This window comes from Camelus dromedarius, chromosome 31 (genome assembly GCF_036321535.1).
Source record: "Camelus dromedarius isolate mCamDro1 chromosome 31, mCamDro1.pat, whole genome shotgun sequence".
NCBI lineage: Eukaryota > Metazoa > Chordata > Mammalia > Artiodactyla > Camelidae > Camelus > Camelus dromedarius.
Genome location: NC_087466.1, coordinates 24,730,211 through 24,747,599, shown reverse-complemented (window position 1 = coordinate 24,747,599; position 17,389 = coordinate 24,730,211). Strand labels below are relative to the sequence as shown.

At 62.6% G+C, this 17,389-nt stretch overlaps 1 protein-coding gene across 15 annotated transcripts in view; it reads right to left on the bottom strand.

Moving 5' to 3' along the window:
* Window positions 1–102: 102 nt before the first annotated feature.
* The window catches only part of FBRSL1 (fibrosin like 1), an 82,077-nt gene continuing 64,790 nt past the window's right edge, over window positions 103–17,389 (bottom strand). For 2 of the 15 annotated variants that reach the window (XM_064481354.1, XM_064481352.1), the window contains 15 exons: window positions 13,179–13,224; window positions 11,980–12,319; window positions 11,679–11,899; window positions 10,909–10,977; window positions 10,541–10,740; window positions 9,660–9,710; window positions 9,375–9,470; window positions 8,744–8,812; window positions 8,558–8,587; window positions 8,285–8,434; window positions 6,849–6,978; window positions 4,492–4,569; window positions 4,202–4,285; window positions 3,725–3,929; window positions 103–2,220 (listed from right to left, as the gene is read on the bottom strand). In XM_064481354.1, coding sequence (XP_064337424.1) covers window positions 1,302–2,220; window positions 3,725–3,929; window positions 4,202–4,285; window positions 4,492–4,569; window positions 6,849–6,978; window positions 8,285–8,434; window positions 8,558–8,587; window positions 8,744–8,812; window positions 9,375–9,470; window positions 9,660–9,710; window positions 10,541–10,740; window positions 10,909–10,977; window positions 11,679–11,899; window positions 11,980–12,319; window positions 13,179–13,224 — 2,688 coding nt within the window. In that variant the 3' untranslated portion in view covers window positions 103–1,301. Of the gene's footprint in view, window positions 2,221–3,724; window positions 3,930–4,201; window positions 4,286–4,491; window positions 4,570–6,848; window positions 6,979–8,284; window positions 8,435–8,557; window positions 8,588–8,743; window positions 8,813–9,136; window positions 9,255–9,374; window positions 9,471–9,659; window positions 9,711–10,540; window positions 10,741–10,813; window positions 10,978–11,678; window positions 11,900–11,979; window positions 12,320–13,178; window positions 13,225–17,389 lie in introns of all 15 variants that reach the window. The other 13 variants (XM_064481361.1, XM_064481363.1, XM_064481355.1 and 10 more) reach the window with 12 other exon arrangements.

Sequence of the window (17,389 nt, the reverse complement as noted above, 5' to 3'; positions counted from 1 at the left end):
CTGGGAAGTAGTCGCTGGTCACCAGCAAAGGATGAGGGAAGGAACCAAGGGTGTGTGCCTGACCTCCACCTGCCACAAAGCCCCACAAAACACTCAACCAGCTTTTCCTCCAAAATCAAGGCTGTATTTATCTTCATCGGTTGACGGGTGAACAGGATGCTTAAAGTAACTGGAGTTGACAGTGGAAACGGGGTTGAAAATACAGAATCGAGCAAAGCAAACAGGTGCAGCTGGCTGAACTGAGGCTCAGATGCCGAGGACACAGGTGTAGACATCGGGAAACGAGGGACACTGACAACGGGGCCCGGTGACATTCACAAGGTGATGAGAGCAAAACTGAAACCAAAAGGACATTGTGCTGAGGCCCCGGCTGGTGGGAGCACGTGAGACAGACGTCTTCCGCTGGCCTCCGTGGAGAACAGGTGTCCTTTCGTGATTAGCCTTTTTAGCCTCTTTGCTTCCAGGGTTCCACCCATCTGGTGTCGGTTCCGGGTTGCCGCAGTCAGCACGAGGGGCAGGTGCCCGCCGCCCAGCGCTTGCATAGTTGAAGGACGTTGCAGGTGCACGTCTGAGGGCATTCCCAACGGACAGCCGGCGGCTTTTGTGACCATGTTGAGCAAATAACCAGAGGAGTTTCTAGAAACTGCTTTTATAAAGTCTACCTAGATTAAGAATTTAATAACGTCATATATTTATATTAAGACTATTTACACTTAAAAAAAAAAAAACAAACTGAAAAAGAAACCCCTTTACACGTCTGCATAAAAAGGCAAAAAAAGTTTGTACATTATTAATTTTCTGTAACTTCGGTTCCAAGTACCAAGGGAGGGCCAGGGCCGGGCCTGAGTGGGGTCCTCACAGTGCGTTGGACAAAATGACCGTTTTTTTCTCTATAAATAAGACAAAAAACCCCTAGGGCTCTGGAGAGGGATCTGAGGCCATTACATCGCAAATCCAAACTAAAAAAAGCAAAATTCTGTTTTGTTTCTTTTCCATGTCTAAATAGCACAAAATTGAAAAAAATACAAATCTATTAAAAATGCTTCTCACCCTTGGGAAAAAAAGGTACAAACTTTAATTTTTTTTTCCAGTAGCCTAATCTCAAGCTCGAAAAACAAAAGATCACCCCAGAAAAGCTGTGTATGAAATCCCCGACTCCACAGGCTCGAGTGGAAAGGCGAGCGTCGCCCCAGGACCGATGGAACTGTGCTTTAGTTCTAGAAAGGTACATTTAGAAAAGTTGACAGCAGTGCGTTGGCGAAGGGGCGTCTGTACACGGGGCGGGCGCGACCGCGCGGCGACTACCGCGCCTCCACCTCCTGCGGGTTGCGGGACGGGGAGTAGTCGCGCGCCTCCCCGGGCGCGCGGGCCCCGAGCGGCGTAGTCCTGCTGCGCGGCGGCCCCGGCGGGGTGGGGGGCCCGCCCGCAGTCACCAGCGGGGGCGGCGCGCCCAGTGCGGCAGCGGCGGCGGCAGCAGGCGGGGTCCGCGTCAGGAGCCCTCCGTGCAGCGCGGCGGCGGGCGCGAGGCGCGGGTAGTGCAGGGCGCCCAGCGCGGGCAGGAGCGCCACGCCGTCCAGAGCGGAGCCAGCGGGCAGGTGCGGGGAGGCGGCGCCCAGGTGCGGGGAGGCGCCCAGGTGCGCGGCCCGCGCGCGCTCCAGCTCCTCGCGGCGCGCCTCCCGCAGGCGCTCGGGGCTGTAGTCGTGCGGCTCGCGGTCGCGGTAGGGGCGCTCGGCCGGCTCGAGGAGGGCGGCGGGGCCCGGGCTGGGCAGGGCGCGGCGGGGCAGCTCCAGGCCGCGGTAGGCGTCCCGCAGCGGCTCCCACGCGAAGCCCAGGCGCTCGCGGCCCGCAGGGCCCGGGCCGAGCTGCGGAGGCGCATCTCCGTCTTCCCCGCGCTCCTCCTTGACCTTCACGTCGCTCGGGGGCCGCTCGGCCGACGCCTCCGGCGGCTTCCCGGGCTCGCGGCCCAGGAAGCCGGCCAGGCGCAGACTGTCCCCCAGGGCTGCCTTGCTTTGGGGTGATGGCAGGCGCGCGGCCAGCTTGGCGCCATCCTCCTTGACTGGGGAGCGGCTCTCCTTGACGCGGAGCTCGGCCTCGCGCTCGGCGGGGACCCCGGGCCGGCCTGGATCGCCCTGGCCGCGAAGCAAAAGGCTGCTGCTGGGGTGGCCCACCGGGGCTACCGGCGAGGCCCGACTCAGCAGGCGTGTCTTCTCCAGGAGGTCCCTGGGAGCAACAAGACAGACAGCCTCCGCTCAGCCAGGCAGGACACCCCGCAGCAGGCTCCTTTGCCACCAAGTTCCCACCTTCAGGCAGCAAGGCCATAGCCCACTGCTGTGACCTCACGGTCCTTGGCAAGGGGGTAGGGTTGGGGGTTCGTGGGGGTCCACTGAGCACCCCGGGCACCCATGCAATTGCTAATAGCACCCTGCCAACCCATGTGGATGACCACGTATACCCCCATGCCTGCCTCCCCTCTGTGAACAACTTGGAGACCAGCTTTGCAGCAGAACCTGACTTCTCCACCTGGACCCAGGCTACTGAGCTTCTAAAGCATAACAGGTCTTCAGTGAGGAACGCAGGGGAGTTCCACCTGGGCCCCAGACCCACTGGAGGGATGGGGGCCTGGGAGTCCTCTCTCTAGAGTGTGTGCGGCCTGGCTGGGCTCACCGCAGCCCAGCTGCCCTGTCATAGGCTGGCTCTCACCATCGGAGGTGCCATTCTGTCTGTACATTTTAGCTCTTGGCCCCTGAGGCTGGGGACTAGGAGGGCATGGCCTCCGCCCCGATGAGGGGCTGTGAGGGCAGCTGGACTTGAGTGGTTAGACGGGGCTTCTTTTCCCCTCAGGAGTCCCCAGGTCCCCCTCCCCCAACAGAACCCTCAGTGCTGCATCTGGTCACCATCACCCTCTTGACCCTGAGGTCCCCACAGGGGACCTGCAAAGTTCCCCAGGCTCCTGACCCTCTGCAGTGACAGTGCTGTCCTGGAACAAATGTCCCCACCATCTTCCATGCTAATTCAAGGCTGCCCTTTCCCCCACCCTGCCCTCCCTTGAGCTCCACCCCATGTACCCCCAAGTGCCTGGCATGCAGAGATGCCCAGGAGTGGAATGCCCTAAATTCTGGATTTGGAAAAGTGGGGGGAGGGGACGTGGGTGGAAGGGCCGGACAGGGAGCCCTTCCCTGCTCCTGTCCACAAGGCCGGCCCAGGACTCCCCAACAACTGTCAGGCCCCAAATTGCCGCTGACCTGGGAACATGGCTCCCACTTCCCCTGTGCTGGTCTAGCCCTGCTGCCCACTGGGGAGGGGGGGGCACACAGACAAGCTCAGCCCCCATCCTCCAGCCCAGATCCCCCCTCCAGTGTGCAGCAGCACCCTCTGCCCACCCAGAACCAGGTGTGAACCAGGTGGCTCCACTGCCCTGCTGATCTGAGCTCCCGGGGACCTCCAAGGAAGTGGACCCTTGCCCTGGGTGGTGCCTGCCCAGATCCTGCCCCAGCAAGGGTCCCCTGTGGGGGCAGGGTGGGGGGACCCTCTGCCCCCAGCCTATCCCAGCCCTGAGAGTGCAGCCTTCACACCCTCCCAATGAAGAGCTCCAGGGCAGAGCTCAGTTTGCACCCAGGGCTCAGCAGAGCTGGCTGGGGGCTGCTGGGAGGGACGGGAGTAGGGCGAAGGGGGGCTGGAAGCCAGCAGGGTCGGGGAGCTAAGGGGCAGGCAGGTCCCCACTTACCGCTCCTGCTCCTCCTTGCCCTTGTCCGGCTCTCGGTCGTGGTTGGTCAGGGCTGAGACCCGCTCGGCGTCTGTGGGCTTGGGCCACGGGGGTGGCGTGGGGAAGGAGGGTGGTGCCCGGTGCAGCCGGTTCCAGGCCTCATGTGGGCTGGGCAGGCCGTGCAGTGTGGGGCCCTCCTTGGGGGCAAAGATGCTGCCGCCAGGAGCTGGGGGGTGGGGGTGGGTGGCAGCGGGAGAGTGAGGCCTGTCTACTGCCCCATCCACCTACACCGAGGCCCCTGTGGAACCGCTGGGAGAAAGCACCGGATTCCCAGCCCCAGGCCCATGCGTACCCCAAAGAGGCAGCTGGAGGGGGAAGGTTGCCCTGGCATTGGTGCAGCTCAGATGGGCGCAGGTGTGGATGAAGAACGCATGTGCGTGCACCTGTGCGAGGGGAGGGTGCGGGTGCAGGGAGAGCAGACGGCACGTGGTCACTTACTCAGCGTGTGGCTGCCCAGGCCTCCGAAGGCGTTGCTGCCCAGGCTCCCCAGGCCCCCAAAGGTGCTTGATCTGCTGAAAGGGTCTGTGGGGGCAACCAGGGCTCAGGGGTCCCCATGTGTGCACCAGGCACCCCCTTGCACCCCGACCCACTGGGTCCAGAACCTTGCAGGTGCCACCTATGCAATCTGAGGGGCCCCCTGGTTCTCAGGGTCACTTCCCCACCTACATCCCCCAGCCCTGAGGTCAGCAAAGGCCAGCTGGACTGCATGGACCTCGGGGGGCACGTACCTGCCAAGTGACCAGTGGGTAGGAAGCTGCCAGGATGGGCTGAGGGTCCGAATGGGTTGGTGGGGGGATGGGAGGCACCTGGTGGGGGGAGGAGTAGGTTGATGGAGGCCTGAGTGCACCTGGGGCCTCCCATCTGCAGCTGGTTCCCAGGGTGGGTGCACCCCAGCCTGCTCTACCTCTCACTCCAAGCACATGACCCGGAAGGGGCTTTCGTCTCCCGGGGACCTGGAGGACCCCGAGGTGGGGGCAGGCAGGGAGGGAGGGAGGGGCTGATGGCCGTGGGGCCCCCAGAGGAAAAAGGGCAGAAAAACAAGGCCCAAGGCTGAGCCCTCATGGGCTGCCCCCGAAGTCACCCCCTGGACTTTCTAGCCAGAGCCAACAAATGATCCCAGTCACCCAACTGGGGGTGGGGCCCGGGTGCTGACGGGCACCGGCCTGTGTCACGGCTGCCGGAAGGAGGAAGTTCCTCCTCTGGTGTCCCCTGGCTGCAGGCCACCGCTCCCAGTGTCACTGTGGCATCAGCCCTGGCTCCCAACACCCCTCAGAACCAAACCTGGAGGGCAGCGCGGCCCTGAGAAGGGGTGATCGGGACACGGCTGATCCTGCCACTTAGGGTGGGGGACCCACTCATCAGTCCAGAGGTGGATCTCTGGTGAAGCCGGTGACGTGGGCGCCCCCTCATGTCCTTCCAGCTCCCTCCACCTCAACAACAGTGCCTCCTGAGTGCCTGCTGGTGAAGACTGCGGCCGGGCTCCTCCAGCCAGACACATGCAGGTCCGAATCTCCACAGAGCTCCCAACTGGAAAGTTACCCTCACTCCTAAGTGACTCTAAGTCAAAGATACCAAACCACTAGTTAGGACACAAGGGGCCCCAGGGCTAACGAGACCGCATATCAGAGCACGTGGAGGGTGACTGGGGAAGCGTGTTGCCTTAGAAAGGGACAGGAGGAAAGGGAAAGAGAGTGGCAACCTCAATACAGATGGAAGGAAGAAAACACGCCAGAGACGGAGGGGCGAGCAGAGCCAGCCACAGGACGGTGCCAGACAAGCAGGGAGGCGACCAGGTGTCCACGGACGGACAGCCCAGTCCCAGGAATCAGACGGTCTCGATGGGGCCTGTGCTGGGGGAGGCAGAGCAGGACGGGGCCCTGGGTGGGTGGGGCTCAGGCCCCACGAAGTACAGAGTGGCCCAGGCTGTAGTCCGTGGGCTCTGGTCAACGACGGCTGCTGGCTCGCAGGGCTGAACCCCGGATGGGAGGCCCTTTGCTTTCTGAGGGACCCAGATGCCTGGGAGGCCCCTCTGCGCGGGCTGGGGCCTGGGAGCCATCAGGGCAGTGGAGCTGGGGCTGACCATGCCCATGAGGCCAGCCAGCGTGACCCCATCCACGCCCATCACCCCAGCACGCCGACGGGCAAGCCACATGTCCACCTGCAAGCGGGCACTGGGTGGTGGTGGGTATACATGGACTCAGAGCAGCAAAAGGGGAGGACAAAGAGTGGTTGGGGAGGTGACACCTCTGAGGAGGTGACATCCTGCTAGGGCCTGACAGCTGGGGAGGAGGGAGCAGCAGGCCTAGAGTGCAGGCTCCAGGCCACCAGCCTTGGAAAGGCCTGTGTGCACAGCTGCCCTCTGCTGGTGTCTGGGAGCTTGAGTTTCAGGAGGCTTCTCACTTTCCTCTGATAGGAATGCCTCACGTACGCTTAGGGTGCTCGTGCCAACAACGTGGCTTATGCTGAGCACCTGTTCTCCCTCTGGGAGTCGGCTGTTTTGGTACCTGCAGGCAGAGGCGCCTGTGTGACCGGCCCACAGTAAGACCCTGGGCGCTGGGTCTCTCTGAGGTTCCTCGAGTGACAGCGCCTCTCATGGTGTCACCGCTCCTGGCTGGGGAAACGAAGTGTGTCCTGTGCTCCTGACTCTGACTCTCCGCCCTTCCTCCTTGGCTGACTGCTGTGTCTGTCTGTTGCCACACTCCAGCTGGGGGCGATGTGCGCTAGGTCCTGGGGTTGATCCCAAGGACGCTGACACAGCAAGCCCCTGGAGTAGTGCCGGTGTGGGCAAGCATGGGGGTTCTCAGGAGCAGTTTCCTTCCATTCTGAGAAAAGCCGAACCTTCCCAGGAGGGAGGCAGGGACTGGGAGGCCCCAGGCTAGCGGAAGCGTCTGCGGGAGGAGACGGGTGAGCACGGCAGGACTGCCAGGGCCTCGTTCCGGCACCAAGACACAAGAACGCTGCCCAAGCGGCTGGAGCTCTGCTCCCGTACCAGCCAGAGGGACGAGGCGGGAGCGCTTCTGCCTGAGGCAGGCCCCTGCTCGCCCAGGGCCGGGGCCCGCACCTCCTGCAGGCCGGGCCACCTTACCGGAGCTGGAGAAGAGGGGCCGGGCCAGGTCCTGCGGGTAGTGGAATCCAGCGAACACTCCTGGGGCGGGGGGTCTGCCGAACAAGTCCAGCTTGGTGCCCACGTCCAGCTTGTGGGGGTCCAGCTGCAGCTGCCGAGACAGAGCACGTGCTTGCTGGGAGGCTGGGCTCTCCATGCTGCCAGGGCCGCGCCTGCAGCCCTGAAGAGCCAGCAACGAGCTGGACCACAGGTGCGGTCCTGCCTGCTCCACTGGCCTCGCCCGGCAGGCGGTCGGCCAGGTTAAGACTCATCCCAGTCACGCCCCAGCCGACTCGGGAACCCGAAATGTCGTCAGTGACCGATGCAGGAGGGTTTTAGGGGAGGTGTCTCCTTTCTACACGGCCTTTGAAAGCTGGTGTGTTTTAGGCTTAAAATGCATCTCAGCTTGGATGCTGTATTTTCACTGGAAACACTTTGAGTTTAGATTTTGTAAAGTTGAGCTGAAAAAGTGCATTCACACCTGAGTCATTCCAGTTTTCCAATGACTCAATTCAGAGTCAGTATTAAGATCTAAATTGATTAAAGCTAAATAAAACTCGGCGGCCAGTCCCTCAGTCAGGAGGGCCCCAGGAGGCACGGGGCCTGGCTGAGTCCTTGGTTCCACCTGCTGTGGTGGCAGGGACAGCCCCCCGCCCTGCCGCATCCACTGTGCCTTCGAGGGGGTCCTATCTGAGCTTCTGCATATGGAAACACACGGGACTCCGTCACACATCCCTTCCCGTGACTGGTCCTTGGTAGCCTGTTTAGGACGTGATGATTTAAAAACATCCTGTATGGGGTAACACGTGTTACCGGGTATGGCAGGAAAGGGTGCTGGGACTCTCCTGTGATATGGGGGGGGTGAGGTCCCATCCTGACCTCCTGGGAGGGGCCTCTTCCTGGCGTCACTCGGCCAGGGTGCCTGGCACCACCCCCTGGGATGGGGACGGCCCCGAGCTAGGTTCTTGTTCACTGTCTGTCCCTCCCAGGAGCACACAGGCTCCGTGAGCACTTTTAGTCTCCTCTGTCCACTGCTGAAAACCCAGGCACAAAGCAGGCACTTAATGAAGGAGGAGGCAGGGCCAAAGGCCCCCAGGAAGGCTTGACTGGCGGTGGGACCAGCACAGGTGCCCATGGTCACCAGGACCGCAGGGTCAGCTCCTCCCAAACCGCCACCTAGGTCATCCTGGGAGAGCAGGGGGGAAGGGACCTTGAGTTCCCTGCACACGGCTCCTGCCTCCTCCCTGGCGCCAGCCCATCATAGCCCAGCCCAGCACCCGGGCAAGGGGCACACTGCAATGCCTGAGGATCATGGACACACGTGGACACATGGGAACGCTGGGGAGGACGTGGCCCCAGAAGGGTGTGTCAGGGATGCCCTCTGATGTTGGGCCTGTAGGACAAGCAGTCAGGCTCACCTTTATCTTCTGCTGATGGTGGTAGATCTGCCAGGCAATCTGCACGTGCACCGCACACCACTTCCCAGGTTTCTGCCACGGGGTGGGCGACAGGCTCAGCTGGGAGGCCAGGACCTCCTTGCTCTGGCCCGCTGTATCACCCCGAGACTCCTGTGGGCACAGTGCACCCCCATGGCCACCCAGGAGGTACCCAGAGTCCTCCCCAGCCTCAGACCTTCCCTGAGGTCCCACCAGGCCTCCCCCTCCCAAGGTGAGGCGTGCATACACACTCACCCTGACTGCTGTCCGGTACGGGTTGGACACCTGTCATCAACGGAGAAGGAAGCATCAGGCCCAGGCTGTGCAAGCAGCCGAACCCCGGGGGGGTTGAGCACACACCTAGGTGGGCCTCCACGAGGGGCTGGGAGGGACCAGGCTGTCCCCCACGGGCAGAGGGAGGGTGGGAAGGCAGCCACCTACCCCGGGGGCTTTCTGCAGGAGGGTGTGAACAGCACTGGCCCGGCCTGTTACCTCGAGTGGGTTTGAAGTCTGAGAGGAGAGAGGAACAGGGCCTTGTAAGACATCTCTGCAGGTCCCAGGAGGCAAGAGACCCCCCCCACCCCGGTGCCCATGCCTGGCTCACCCGCTGTGGGGCCCAGCACACGGCCACCCAGGGGCTGCCTGGTTTCCCACTGTATCCTCAGTCCAGAGGTTTCTGAACAGGTGGGAAGAGGCTCCTCCAGTGTCTCCCCGAGGCCCCAGACAGCCCCGCTTCAGAGCAAGCCCAGCGCCTGGTCCTGGGCCTCGGGGGGCTTCCTGCCTGGGCCTCCTGCCACGCGGATGGCCCCGTGCGGCTCCCTGCCCAGATCTTACCCTGCGCTGATCCTCCCACCCCCAAGCCTCAGCGCTCCCTGCTGAGGAGGGTGAGAATGGGCGAAGCAGGGCTCTCCAGGTCCCCCGGTGGACAGAGGGCCCCACCAAAGGCCCTCGCCTGGGATCACAACAGGCACAACGTCATGAGAGGCAGCTGGAGCTGCCCGGGGTGGTGGTTGGGGGGTGGTCCTGCAGCCCCCACACCCCGTGCCCACCCTGTCCTGGGAGGAGCTGGTACCTTGGGCTGAAAAGCACCCTGCAGGGATCCAAAGGGACCTGGGTGCGGGAGCAGGGCGGGCAGTCCGGGGACGGCTGGAGGGAAGGGCGGGCAAAACTGCAAGAGAAGGAAGGAGGGGCGTTCCAGGGGCCTCGGCTGGGTGCCCGGGTGTCCCTGCCCCGTCGCCCCCACACTAGTTGGGAGGCTACAGCGACAAGGCGCAGCCCTACCCTCCACACCCCCCAACGCTGAGCCCGCCTGGAGAGGCCCGAGCAGACTGCACGGGCCGGAGCGCGGGACACTCACATTGGAATGTCGGAAGTAGGCGCTGTCCAGCTTGGGCGTGTACTTGTCAAACTGGAAGGGAAGAGGGCAGAGGGTGAGGCCTCCTGACCATGCCGATGCCCTCTACTGGGCCAAGCACCCACCCACCCCGTCAGGCCAGGCAGTGGCCAGGATGCTCATCCTGGCTTCTGAGGCTGGGGGCCTCCAGCCAGCTGTCCCCCAGGCTCCCCGAGGGTGCTGCCCCCATGATCCTGAACAAATTCCGTGGGGCCCAGGTTCTGACTGGGCAAGGCCCTTCCCTGTCCTGCCGGTCCCTCCATGGGATGTGCAAGCTGGCCGACTGGGTGGCCTACAGATGCCGCCAGCTGAGGCTGGGAGGTGGTTGCAGCCATGATGGGGGGGTGGGCATGGAGCCCAGGGCTGGTGGTCAGGCTGCAGGACACACCCAGGCCACCAGCAAACTGGTCAAACTGTCAAAGCAAAGCTGGCAGGAGCAGAGGGAACTCTGTCCTTCCCTCAGCAGCTGGCTCAGGAGACGAGACCTCGAGGCCTGGGAACATGGGAGGGGTCCTGGTTCCCATGGCCCCTCAGTCCTGTCAGGCCTCCAGACCTGCTGCCTCTCTGCCAACTGAGACGTTGAGGACCCCACGTAGATGCAACTGGCCCCATGGCCATGTTACACACTGGGGGGATATGGGGCGCTCACTCAAGCCCAAAAGAGCGGCGGGGTAGGAAACGTGGAGGTATGACCCGGGCGGGGACCAGGAGGGGCTGGATGAACAGACGGACCGAGAGGGACGGTGTCAGCCTGCGTGCGTGCGGAGAGCGTCTGCGTGTGCCTGCTGCGTGTCCCACGCCCGGGCGCCCCCGCCCACCCGCCCGCCGGCACGCGGCCTACGCACCGGCGGGGGTGCGGCGGGCGGCAGGAGCGGCGTCGGGGGTGGCCCGGCAGGGAAGGGGGCGAATGTGTGTTGGTGCTGGTGTGTGTGCTGGTGTGTGTGTTGGTGCTGGTGGAACTCCGCCCGCAGCAGAGCTCCCGGGCCCAGGGGGGCGCTCTGGACCAGAAAACGCGCGTTCAGCTCTTGCCTGAGCAGCTCGTGATCTACAAGAGAAAAAGAGAGAGACAGAGAGGCACGTCGGCCGCGGGCTCCCGGCGGGGCGAGGCGGATAGTCACCTGGCACTCCCGGTTTCGGCAGGCCAAGCCGTGGTGGCCGCTCGCTAGGTGCGGGCCCCAGGGTGGAGGTAAGAGAGGTGCCTGTGACCAAGTACCAATCAGAATCCCCGAATGAGGCTGGCAATACATGATTGGCTGGCTGAATGAGATCAACAGGCTGGCATCTAAAGGCAAGAGAGAACACCGTGAGCCACCCTGGGAGCCCCGGGAGACAGCCCCTGCCCGTCCTGGCCGCTACCCTGGGGAGCCCGTCCAGTCACCCCCAGACCACTGTCCTGGTCCCATCCTGGGGCGCCAAGCTGCCCCAACCCTGACTCAGAACTTTAGAAAGATACTATACACCCACAGAGATGACCTGAGATTTGGCCATGAAGGGGCACCTGCTGGAATCAAGCAGGAAGGGAGAGGCCAGGCTGGGCCAGCCGGGTGCTATTCACCTGGGACCCCTCTACTCCACAGTTCAGCCCTGCTGCCCACCCCCCCACCCCCAGCAGCCTAGGAATGAGGGATGGGAGCAGCTCCAAGCTCCACCAACCCCGTCCCAGACTGCCTGATCAGGCCTGGCAGGGGTTCAGGATGAAACAGGGTGTATATATGTCTGTGTGCTCATGTGTGTGCAACCATGTATCTGCGTGCATGTGTGCAGGACCGAGGCCCAGGCAGGAAGCTTCCTCTGCCCTGGGAAAGGCAGCCTGCTGGGGCTACAGGCTCTGGGGCCCCGCCATCCGGCCCAGTGGGTCTGGAGGAGCAGGTGGGAGAGAAGTCTGTGCCTCGGAGGCTGGCACCCCTCCCCCCAGGGGTGAGGACCCCAGAGTGGAGGTGGGCAGACAGTGACCCCGGCCCAACCCACGGTGCCCGGACCTACCGGCAGGGTGTCCTGGGATGACCAGGCTGTTGGCCGGCAGCGCCGGGGGCGGGGGCAGTGTCGGGGGGGCGGCGAACATGGCCGCCGCGTGGTGCTGGTGCTGGGCCTGCGAGCGGAGCGCCAAGTGTGAGGTAGAGAGGTGGGGGCCTGGCCCGTGAGGCGACAGGGACGCGTGCTTCGCGAGCCCCAGGCTGGCGCCGCTGCTGGCGCTGCTGCTCCTGCTGCAGGGATGGGGGAGGGCTCAGTGCCCGGCCGCACGCCCCGCCCCGCCCCCCGCAGCCAGGCCCCGCCCCGCGCCCACCTGAGGCTGTGCAGGCTGTTGTGCGCGCCGTGGCTGTGGCCGTGGCCGTGGCCTGGGAAGGCGCCCGCGGGGAGAGGCACGTGCGTTGGGAGCGCGGCCCGGGGCTGCGGAGGCGCAGGGGGCGGCTGCAGGGCGAGGCGGGGCAGAGCCGGGGCTTCCTTCTTGACCAGCAGGCTGGCTGGGGCACCGGGCTCCGGACCGGCGGAGGGCAGGGCGGGCGCGGGGCTGTGCACGGGGGGCAGGAAGGGCGGCTCGGTGCTCAGCTCACGGCTGCGCTCCAGGCCTGAGACCTTGGGTGCTGCCCCAGCCTTGGCCTCGGACTTGTCGCCCAGTGTGGGGCCTGTGGAGAGAGGGGCCGGAGTGCGCCCAGGGTCCAGGCTCAATACTGCGGTCCACGACCCCGGGAGGAGCCTGGTTTCTGATGGGGAAACAGGCAGTGTGGAGCCTGCCCCCCCAACACTTCAGTCCCCATCCCTCCAGTGAGCCCCCCACCCCAGGCTGCCCACTCTCCAGGCAGTGTCCTGCACCTCCTGACCATGGTGATTCCACTGCAGGGGCTATTATGGCCCCATTTTACAGACGGGAGACTGAGGTGCATGGGGGAGTGGGCCCAAGCAGGGTGACACCCCCCAGGCCACAGCCACAACCGGCGGGATGGGTCACAAAGGCCTCTCCTGGCCTCGATGGGACCAACCCTGGGCATGCCTGTTCAGAGCACAGCGGCCAGAAGAGCTCTCTGGGACAATGCAGTGCCGGGTACGGGCCTGTCGCACTCAGGGTCACTGGCTTGGGGTGTGGCCAAAGAGTGAGTCCAGTCCATTTCATTTCAATGCAAACAGCCGCGCACATGCAGTGGTGGCCGGGGGCGGGGGGCGGGGGCCCAGCTTCACGAGCCGTGAGCTGCTGGCCATCCCCAGGGCATCTGGCCCCATGAGCCTGGGGAGGGCCCCAGAACACACATTCCTAACAGTCCCCAGGGGGTGCAGGGACCCCACTTTGGGAACCACTGCTCCAGAGCTGCCTGTTCTTGTGGTTTTCTCGGGGTGGGGGTGCGGGGGTCCCATCCCTCAGTAAATCCCAGCACCCAACTCCTGCCCCAGGCACTGCTCCTGACACTCACGACAGGACCTAACTTGGGTCCCCTGACTTCAAGAGTGTGCCCTGTCCACTCCTAGAGGCCAGGAGCCCAGGCCACTTACCTTTATCAGCTGCCGGGGCAAAGAGCTTCTCGGAGCCCACAGACGCCTGGAAGAAAGAGGGGACGGTCAGAGACCAGAGGGACCTACAAGGTTGGGGCAAACTTGGCCCTCGCTCCCTGCCCCTGGCACCCAGGGGACAGGTCTGGGAAGGTTCTGTGTATACAATGGCCGCCCAGCGGGGCAGGACACACCTTTTTGTGCCCAGTGCCCCTGTGTAGGAAAGTGACCACACCCAGGCCCAGCTGTAAGTACTCAGACACAGGTCACTCAGCCTGTGGCCAGGGAACCAAGGGTGCCCCACTCAGCAGGAATGCAGGGCTCAGCACGGCCCTGCTGGGTGGGGAGCTAGGACCTGGGAATCTGGGCGCCTCCCTGCAGAGCCAGCACCAGGAACCTGAGGGCTCTGCTGGGCCTGACATTGGAGGCGGCAGGGTCTGGGAGCAGAGCTGGGATGCCCCCGCCCCCTAGCCCCAGGCTGCAGGACACCACTGGCCACACCTCAGAATGCCTAAGTCACAGGTCTGGGGACCATGGCCACCGTGATGTACTGACTGAGTTGAGAGTGGAGAGGGCCACTCCGAGTGGGGACAAACTGGCTTCAGGAGGGACCGTGGCAGTTTTTGATGGTCCCCTGCCCCAACTCAGCTGCTCCCCTCCCAGAAAGACACCCGTGTGTGTGCAGGGCCTTGGTAAGGACAGTCAACCCCAATCCCTGCATCTCCTCAAGCCCTGGGCACCACTTCTCTACTGCCGGTGTCTACAGACGCCCCTGTCCTGGCTGCCGGGAAGCAGCGGTTGCTGGGGGTGGGAATGGGGACTGAGTACCAAAGAGCATGCGGATGGCCACTGTCAAACAAGACAGGACACAGCTTGGGTTGGCGAGGGTGTGGAGAAACTGGAACCCTTGTGCCTTACTGGTGGGAATGTAAAAATAAAACAGTGCAGTGGCTGTGGAAAACAGTATGGAGGCTCCTCAAAAACTGAGACAGAGAACTACCATACGACGCAGCAGTCCCACTGAGGGCATGTATCCAAAGAACTGAAAACAGCCTCCAGCAGATACCTGTCCAACAGTGTTCACGACAGACGCCTGTCCACCCGTGTTCACGACAGCATTATTCACAACAGCTACAACATGGAAGCACCCCACGTGTCCATGAATGGATGCATAAGCAAAATGTGGTCCATACACACAGGGAAATATTATTCGGCCTTAAAAAGGGAGGAAATTCTGACATGTGCTGCGATGTGGATGAACCCTGAAGACGTTATGCTATGGAAAATAAACTAGACACAAAAGGACAAATGCTGTGTGATCCCACTCACATGAGGTTCCGAAAGTGGTCAAATCCATGGAGATGGAAAGCAGGATGGTGGGGCCGGGGACTGGGGAGTTAGTGTTTATTGAGGACAGAGTTTCAGTTTGGGAAGATGAAAAGTTCTGGAGAGGGATGGTGGTGATGGTTAATATGAATGTATTTAATGTCCCTCAATGTCCCTAAATTTTGTTGTGTGAATTTCACCATGATAAATAAAACATTTAAAGAAAAAAGCATGAAAGAGAAAAAGCATGACGCTCCCAAAATGGGACGACAAAAACACTCTCTGACTGTGGTAGGTACTTAGTGGTATGTATTTATCCAAACACATCAAATTGTACACTTAAAAAGGTGTATTTTACTGCATGTAAATTATGGTGCAGGAAAACCGACTGTAAGATGGGGACTGAGGCAAGAACAGACCAAAAGTTGACAGAACAGAAACAAGAACCCCAGACAGTCGGGCACACATGAGGCCCAGTAGAGTCCAGGGCAGCTCTGCTTGGAAGGTGGCTCCCAGGGTCAGAGTCACTCCAGACTCACTGCTGTAAACGTGGAGAGCGAACCCAGGAACGTACCACAAAACGCTTGTGCTGGAGTAGGGTCACCCTTCCTAATCATGTCCTGGGAAGTGGCAAAGGGAAGCAGGTGCCAAATGCAGCCTGAAAACACAGCCCCAGGCTGGACCCGGACCTGCACCGGAGGGGAGGCAGCCTGCAGCCAGGCCGGCCCAGGGCTCTCACGGCTGCAGAGGGGCCCACAGCTGGCCTCAGATGCAAGAGGGCCCTGGAGAGGAGGGTGGGTGCAGGGGTGCTACTCCCCCATCGGAGCAGGGGTGGTGGGACATGGAGGGTCCTCCCACAGGGGAGCAGGGAGGCTGAGGCCGGGGCACGTCCCATGCAGGGACGCTGTGGCTGTGACCTCTTCCTGTGTTTGTTTCTGAGGCTTTCTGCACGGTGAGGAGCAGCTGTCAGAGAGCCTGGATTGTCGCCTCACCCCAGAGGAGTCCCCATGGGGGTCCATCTGAGCTGAGGGTTCGCAGGGGCAGGATGGGGGGTGGTCAGTGGCGCCTGCCCTCCCACCCCTCAGGGCCAGGATCCCACCTCCGGACCGGGATGAGGACAGCGCACGCCAGTTTGCTCTGCACCAGGCTCCGCCCACAGCTGGGAGCTACAGCCTGCCTCTAGGCATGAGGCCAGTTGCACCCGGGGCCCTGTACCCTTGGGCGAAGGCACTGGGTCACCTATGCTCCCACCCTCCCAGAGCCCACCCAAAGAAGCCCAGGCCTAAGAGGACTGGACCCTCACCGTGACCCCAGGACGGGGTCCTGTTGTCACCCCCATTTGAGGTCCAACAGCAGTGCCCTGGTAACAGCTGTTGTCATCATTACCTGGTCTCGTTAACACTCTCACAAATTAATTCTCCATCTAACAGCCAAGAGCATCTTTAAAAACCAAATCAGAACAGGTCACTTGGGGACTGAAAATATCCCAGTGCCTTCCCACCGCCCCCAGCCTGGCAAGTGTTGTACCAGCTGGCCCGTCTGGGCCCCAAGCTTACCTGAGGCCCCTGGCCCTGACTGAGTGGCTTCAGCTGCGTTCCCCACCCCCTCACCTCCCCAGACCCCTGTCTGAGGGTGCCACCTACTAGTTGGCACAGGTTTGAGCCCTGTTCACTTGAGGCCCTGCACCAGTGGGAAGAGGGTGTGAGTGCACCCGCCCCACGAGATGAGCCAGGAAGGGGCGGCTGCTCCCCTCTCCTGAGGCTGCCCCTTAAGGTCCTCAGTACCTGCGGCACTGACAGCCCCTCTGGCCCGCAGGGATGCTGCTAACCACACAAGCAGCCTACGAGGGTCCCCAGCAGTCCCGGGGGTGTCCTCAACAGGTGGAATGAAGGAGCTCAGTGGCTCAGCTGCAAAGCTGTCATTACCCTCCAGGTGCGTGGCTGCTGGGCCACCAGGAGGGGGAGAGCTACTCCATGGCAGGACAGAGTGCCTCAGCGGCGCCCCATGAGCCCTCCCTGGAACCCACTCCTCTGATACAGCCTGGAAGGGAACGTGGCAAACGCGTCACTGAGAAAACAAGTTTGTTCCTGTGGGGCAGGACTGCTCCCGGTCCCAGCCTGGGGAGGCACAGATGAGCAGCAAGTTCAATTAAGGCTGCAGGGCCTCTGCCCTGTGCGGGAGGTCCAGCCAGGCCGGTTCTGGTTCAGCCCAAGGCCCAAGGCTGGAGCACTGGCTCCCAGAGCCAGGAGGTGGCGCCCCAGACACTGGGAAAGTCAAGAGAGAGGAGAAGGCAGGGAGCAGCAGCCACGGGGAGTGTCTTCCCTACCCCTCCCCACCCCCGGGATGCCGCAGGGCAAAGGCAAAGGCAAAGGCAGACAGCAGGTGTGAAGGCCACTCTTCCACGTCCATCTGATCCCCACACTCCCAGTGCCCAAGTTTAAGTTTCCTCAGGGAAGCTGAGGGTTCCAAGTCACCTCCGGGGTTTAGGCAAGGACCTGGCAGCCTTCCACCGCAGTGCGAGGACCTGGACACCTGGCCAGGCACAGCCACGCCCACTGGAGAAGGCCCTCAACAAACACCCGCAGGCACCCCTACCTCCCAGGACCTCTGGGGGCCTGGGCCCAGGTTCCCGCCCCCTTCCAGCACAGGTACAAAGCCATCCCCGGTGGGACCGGCCCCCTGTTCTTTCTCTTCCAAGACAAGGAGTCTGGAACTGGCCGGCTGACTCAAGGTGGGTGGGCAGCCCCAGAACCACCACCAGACCTGTGCTAATAACTTCCCAAGGATTATATACTGGGACCTGACCCAGGCGGAGCTGGCTGTCACATCCTCTAGTCCTGGCGCTGAGCCTGTGTGGGGGGTGGAAGGAAAGGGTCACTTCAGGACAA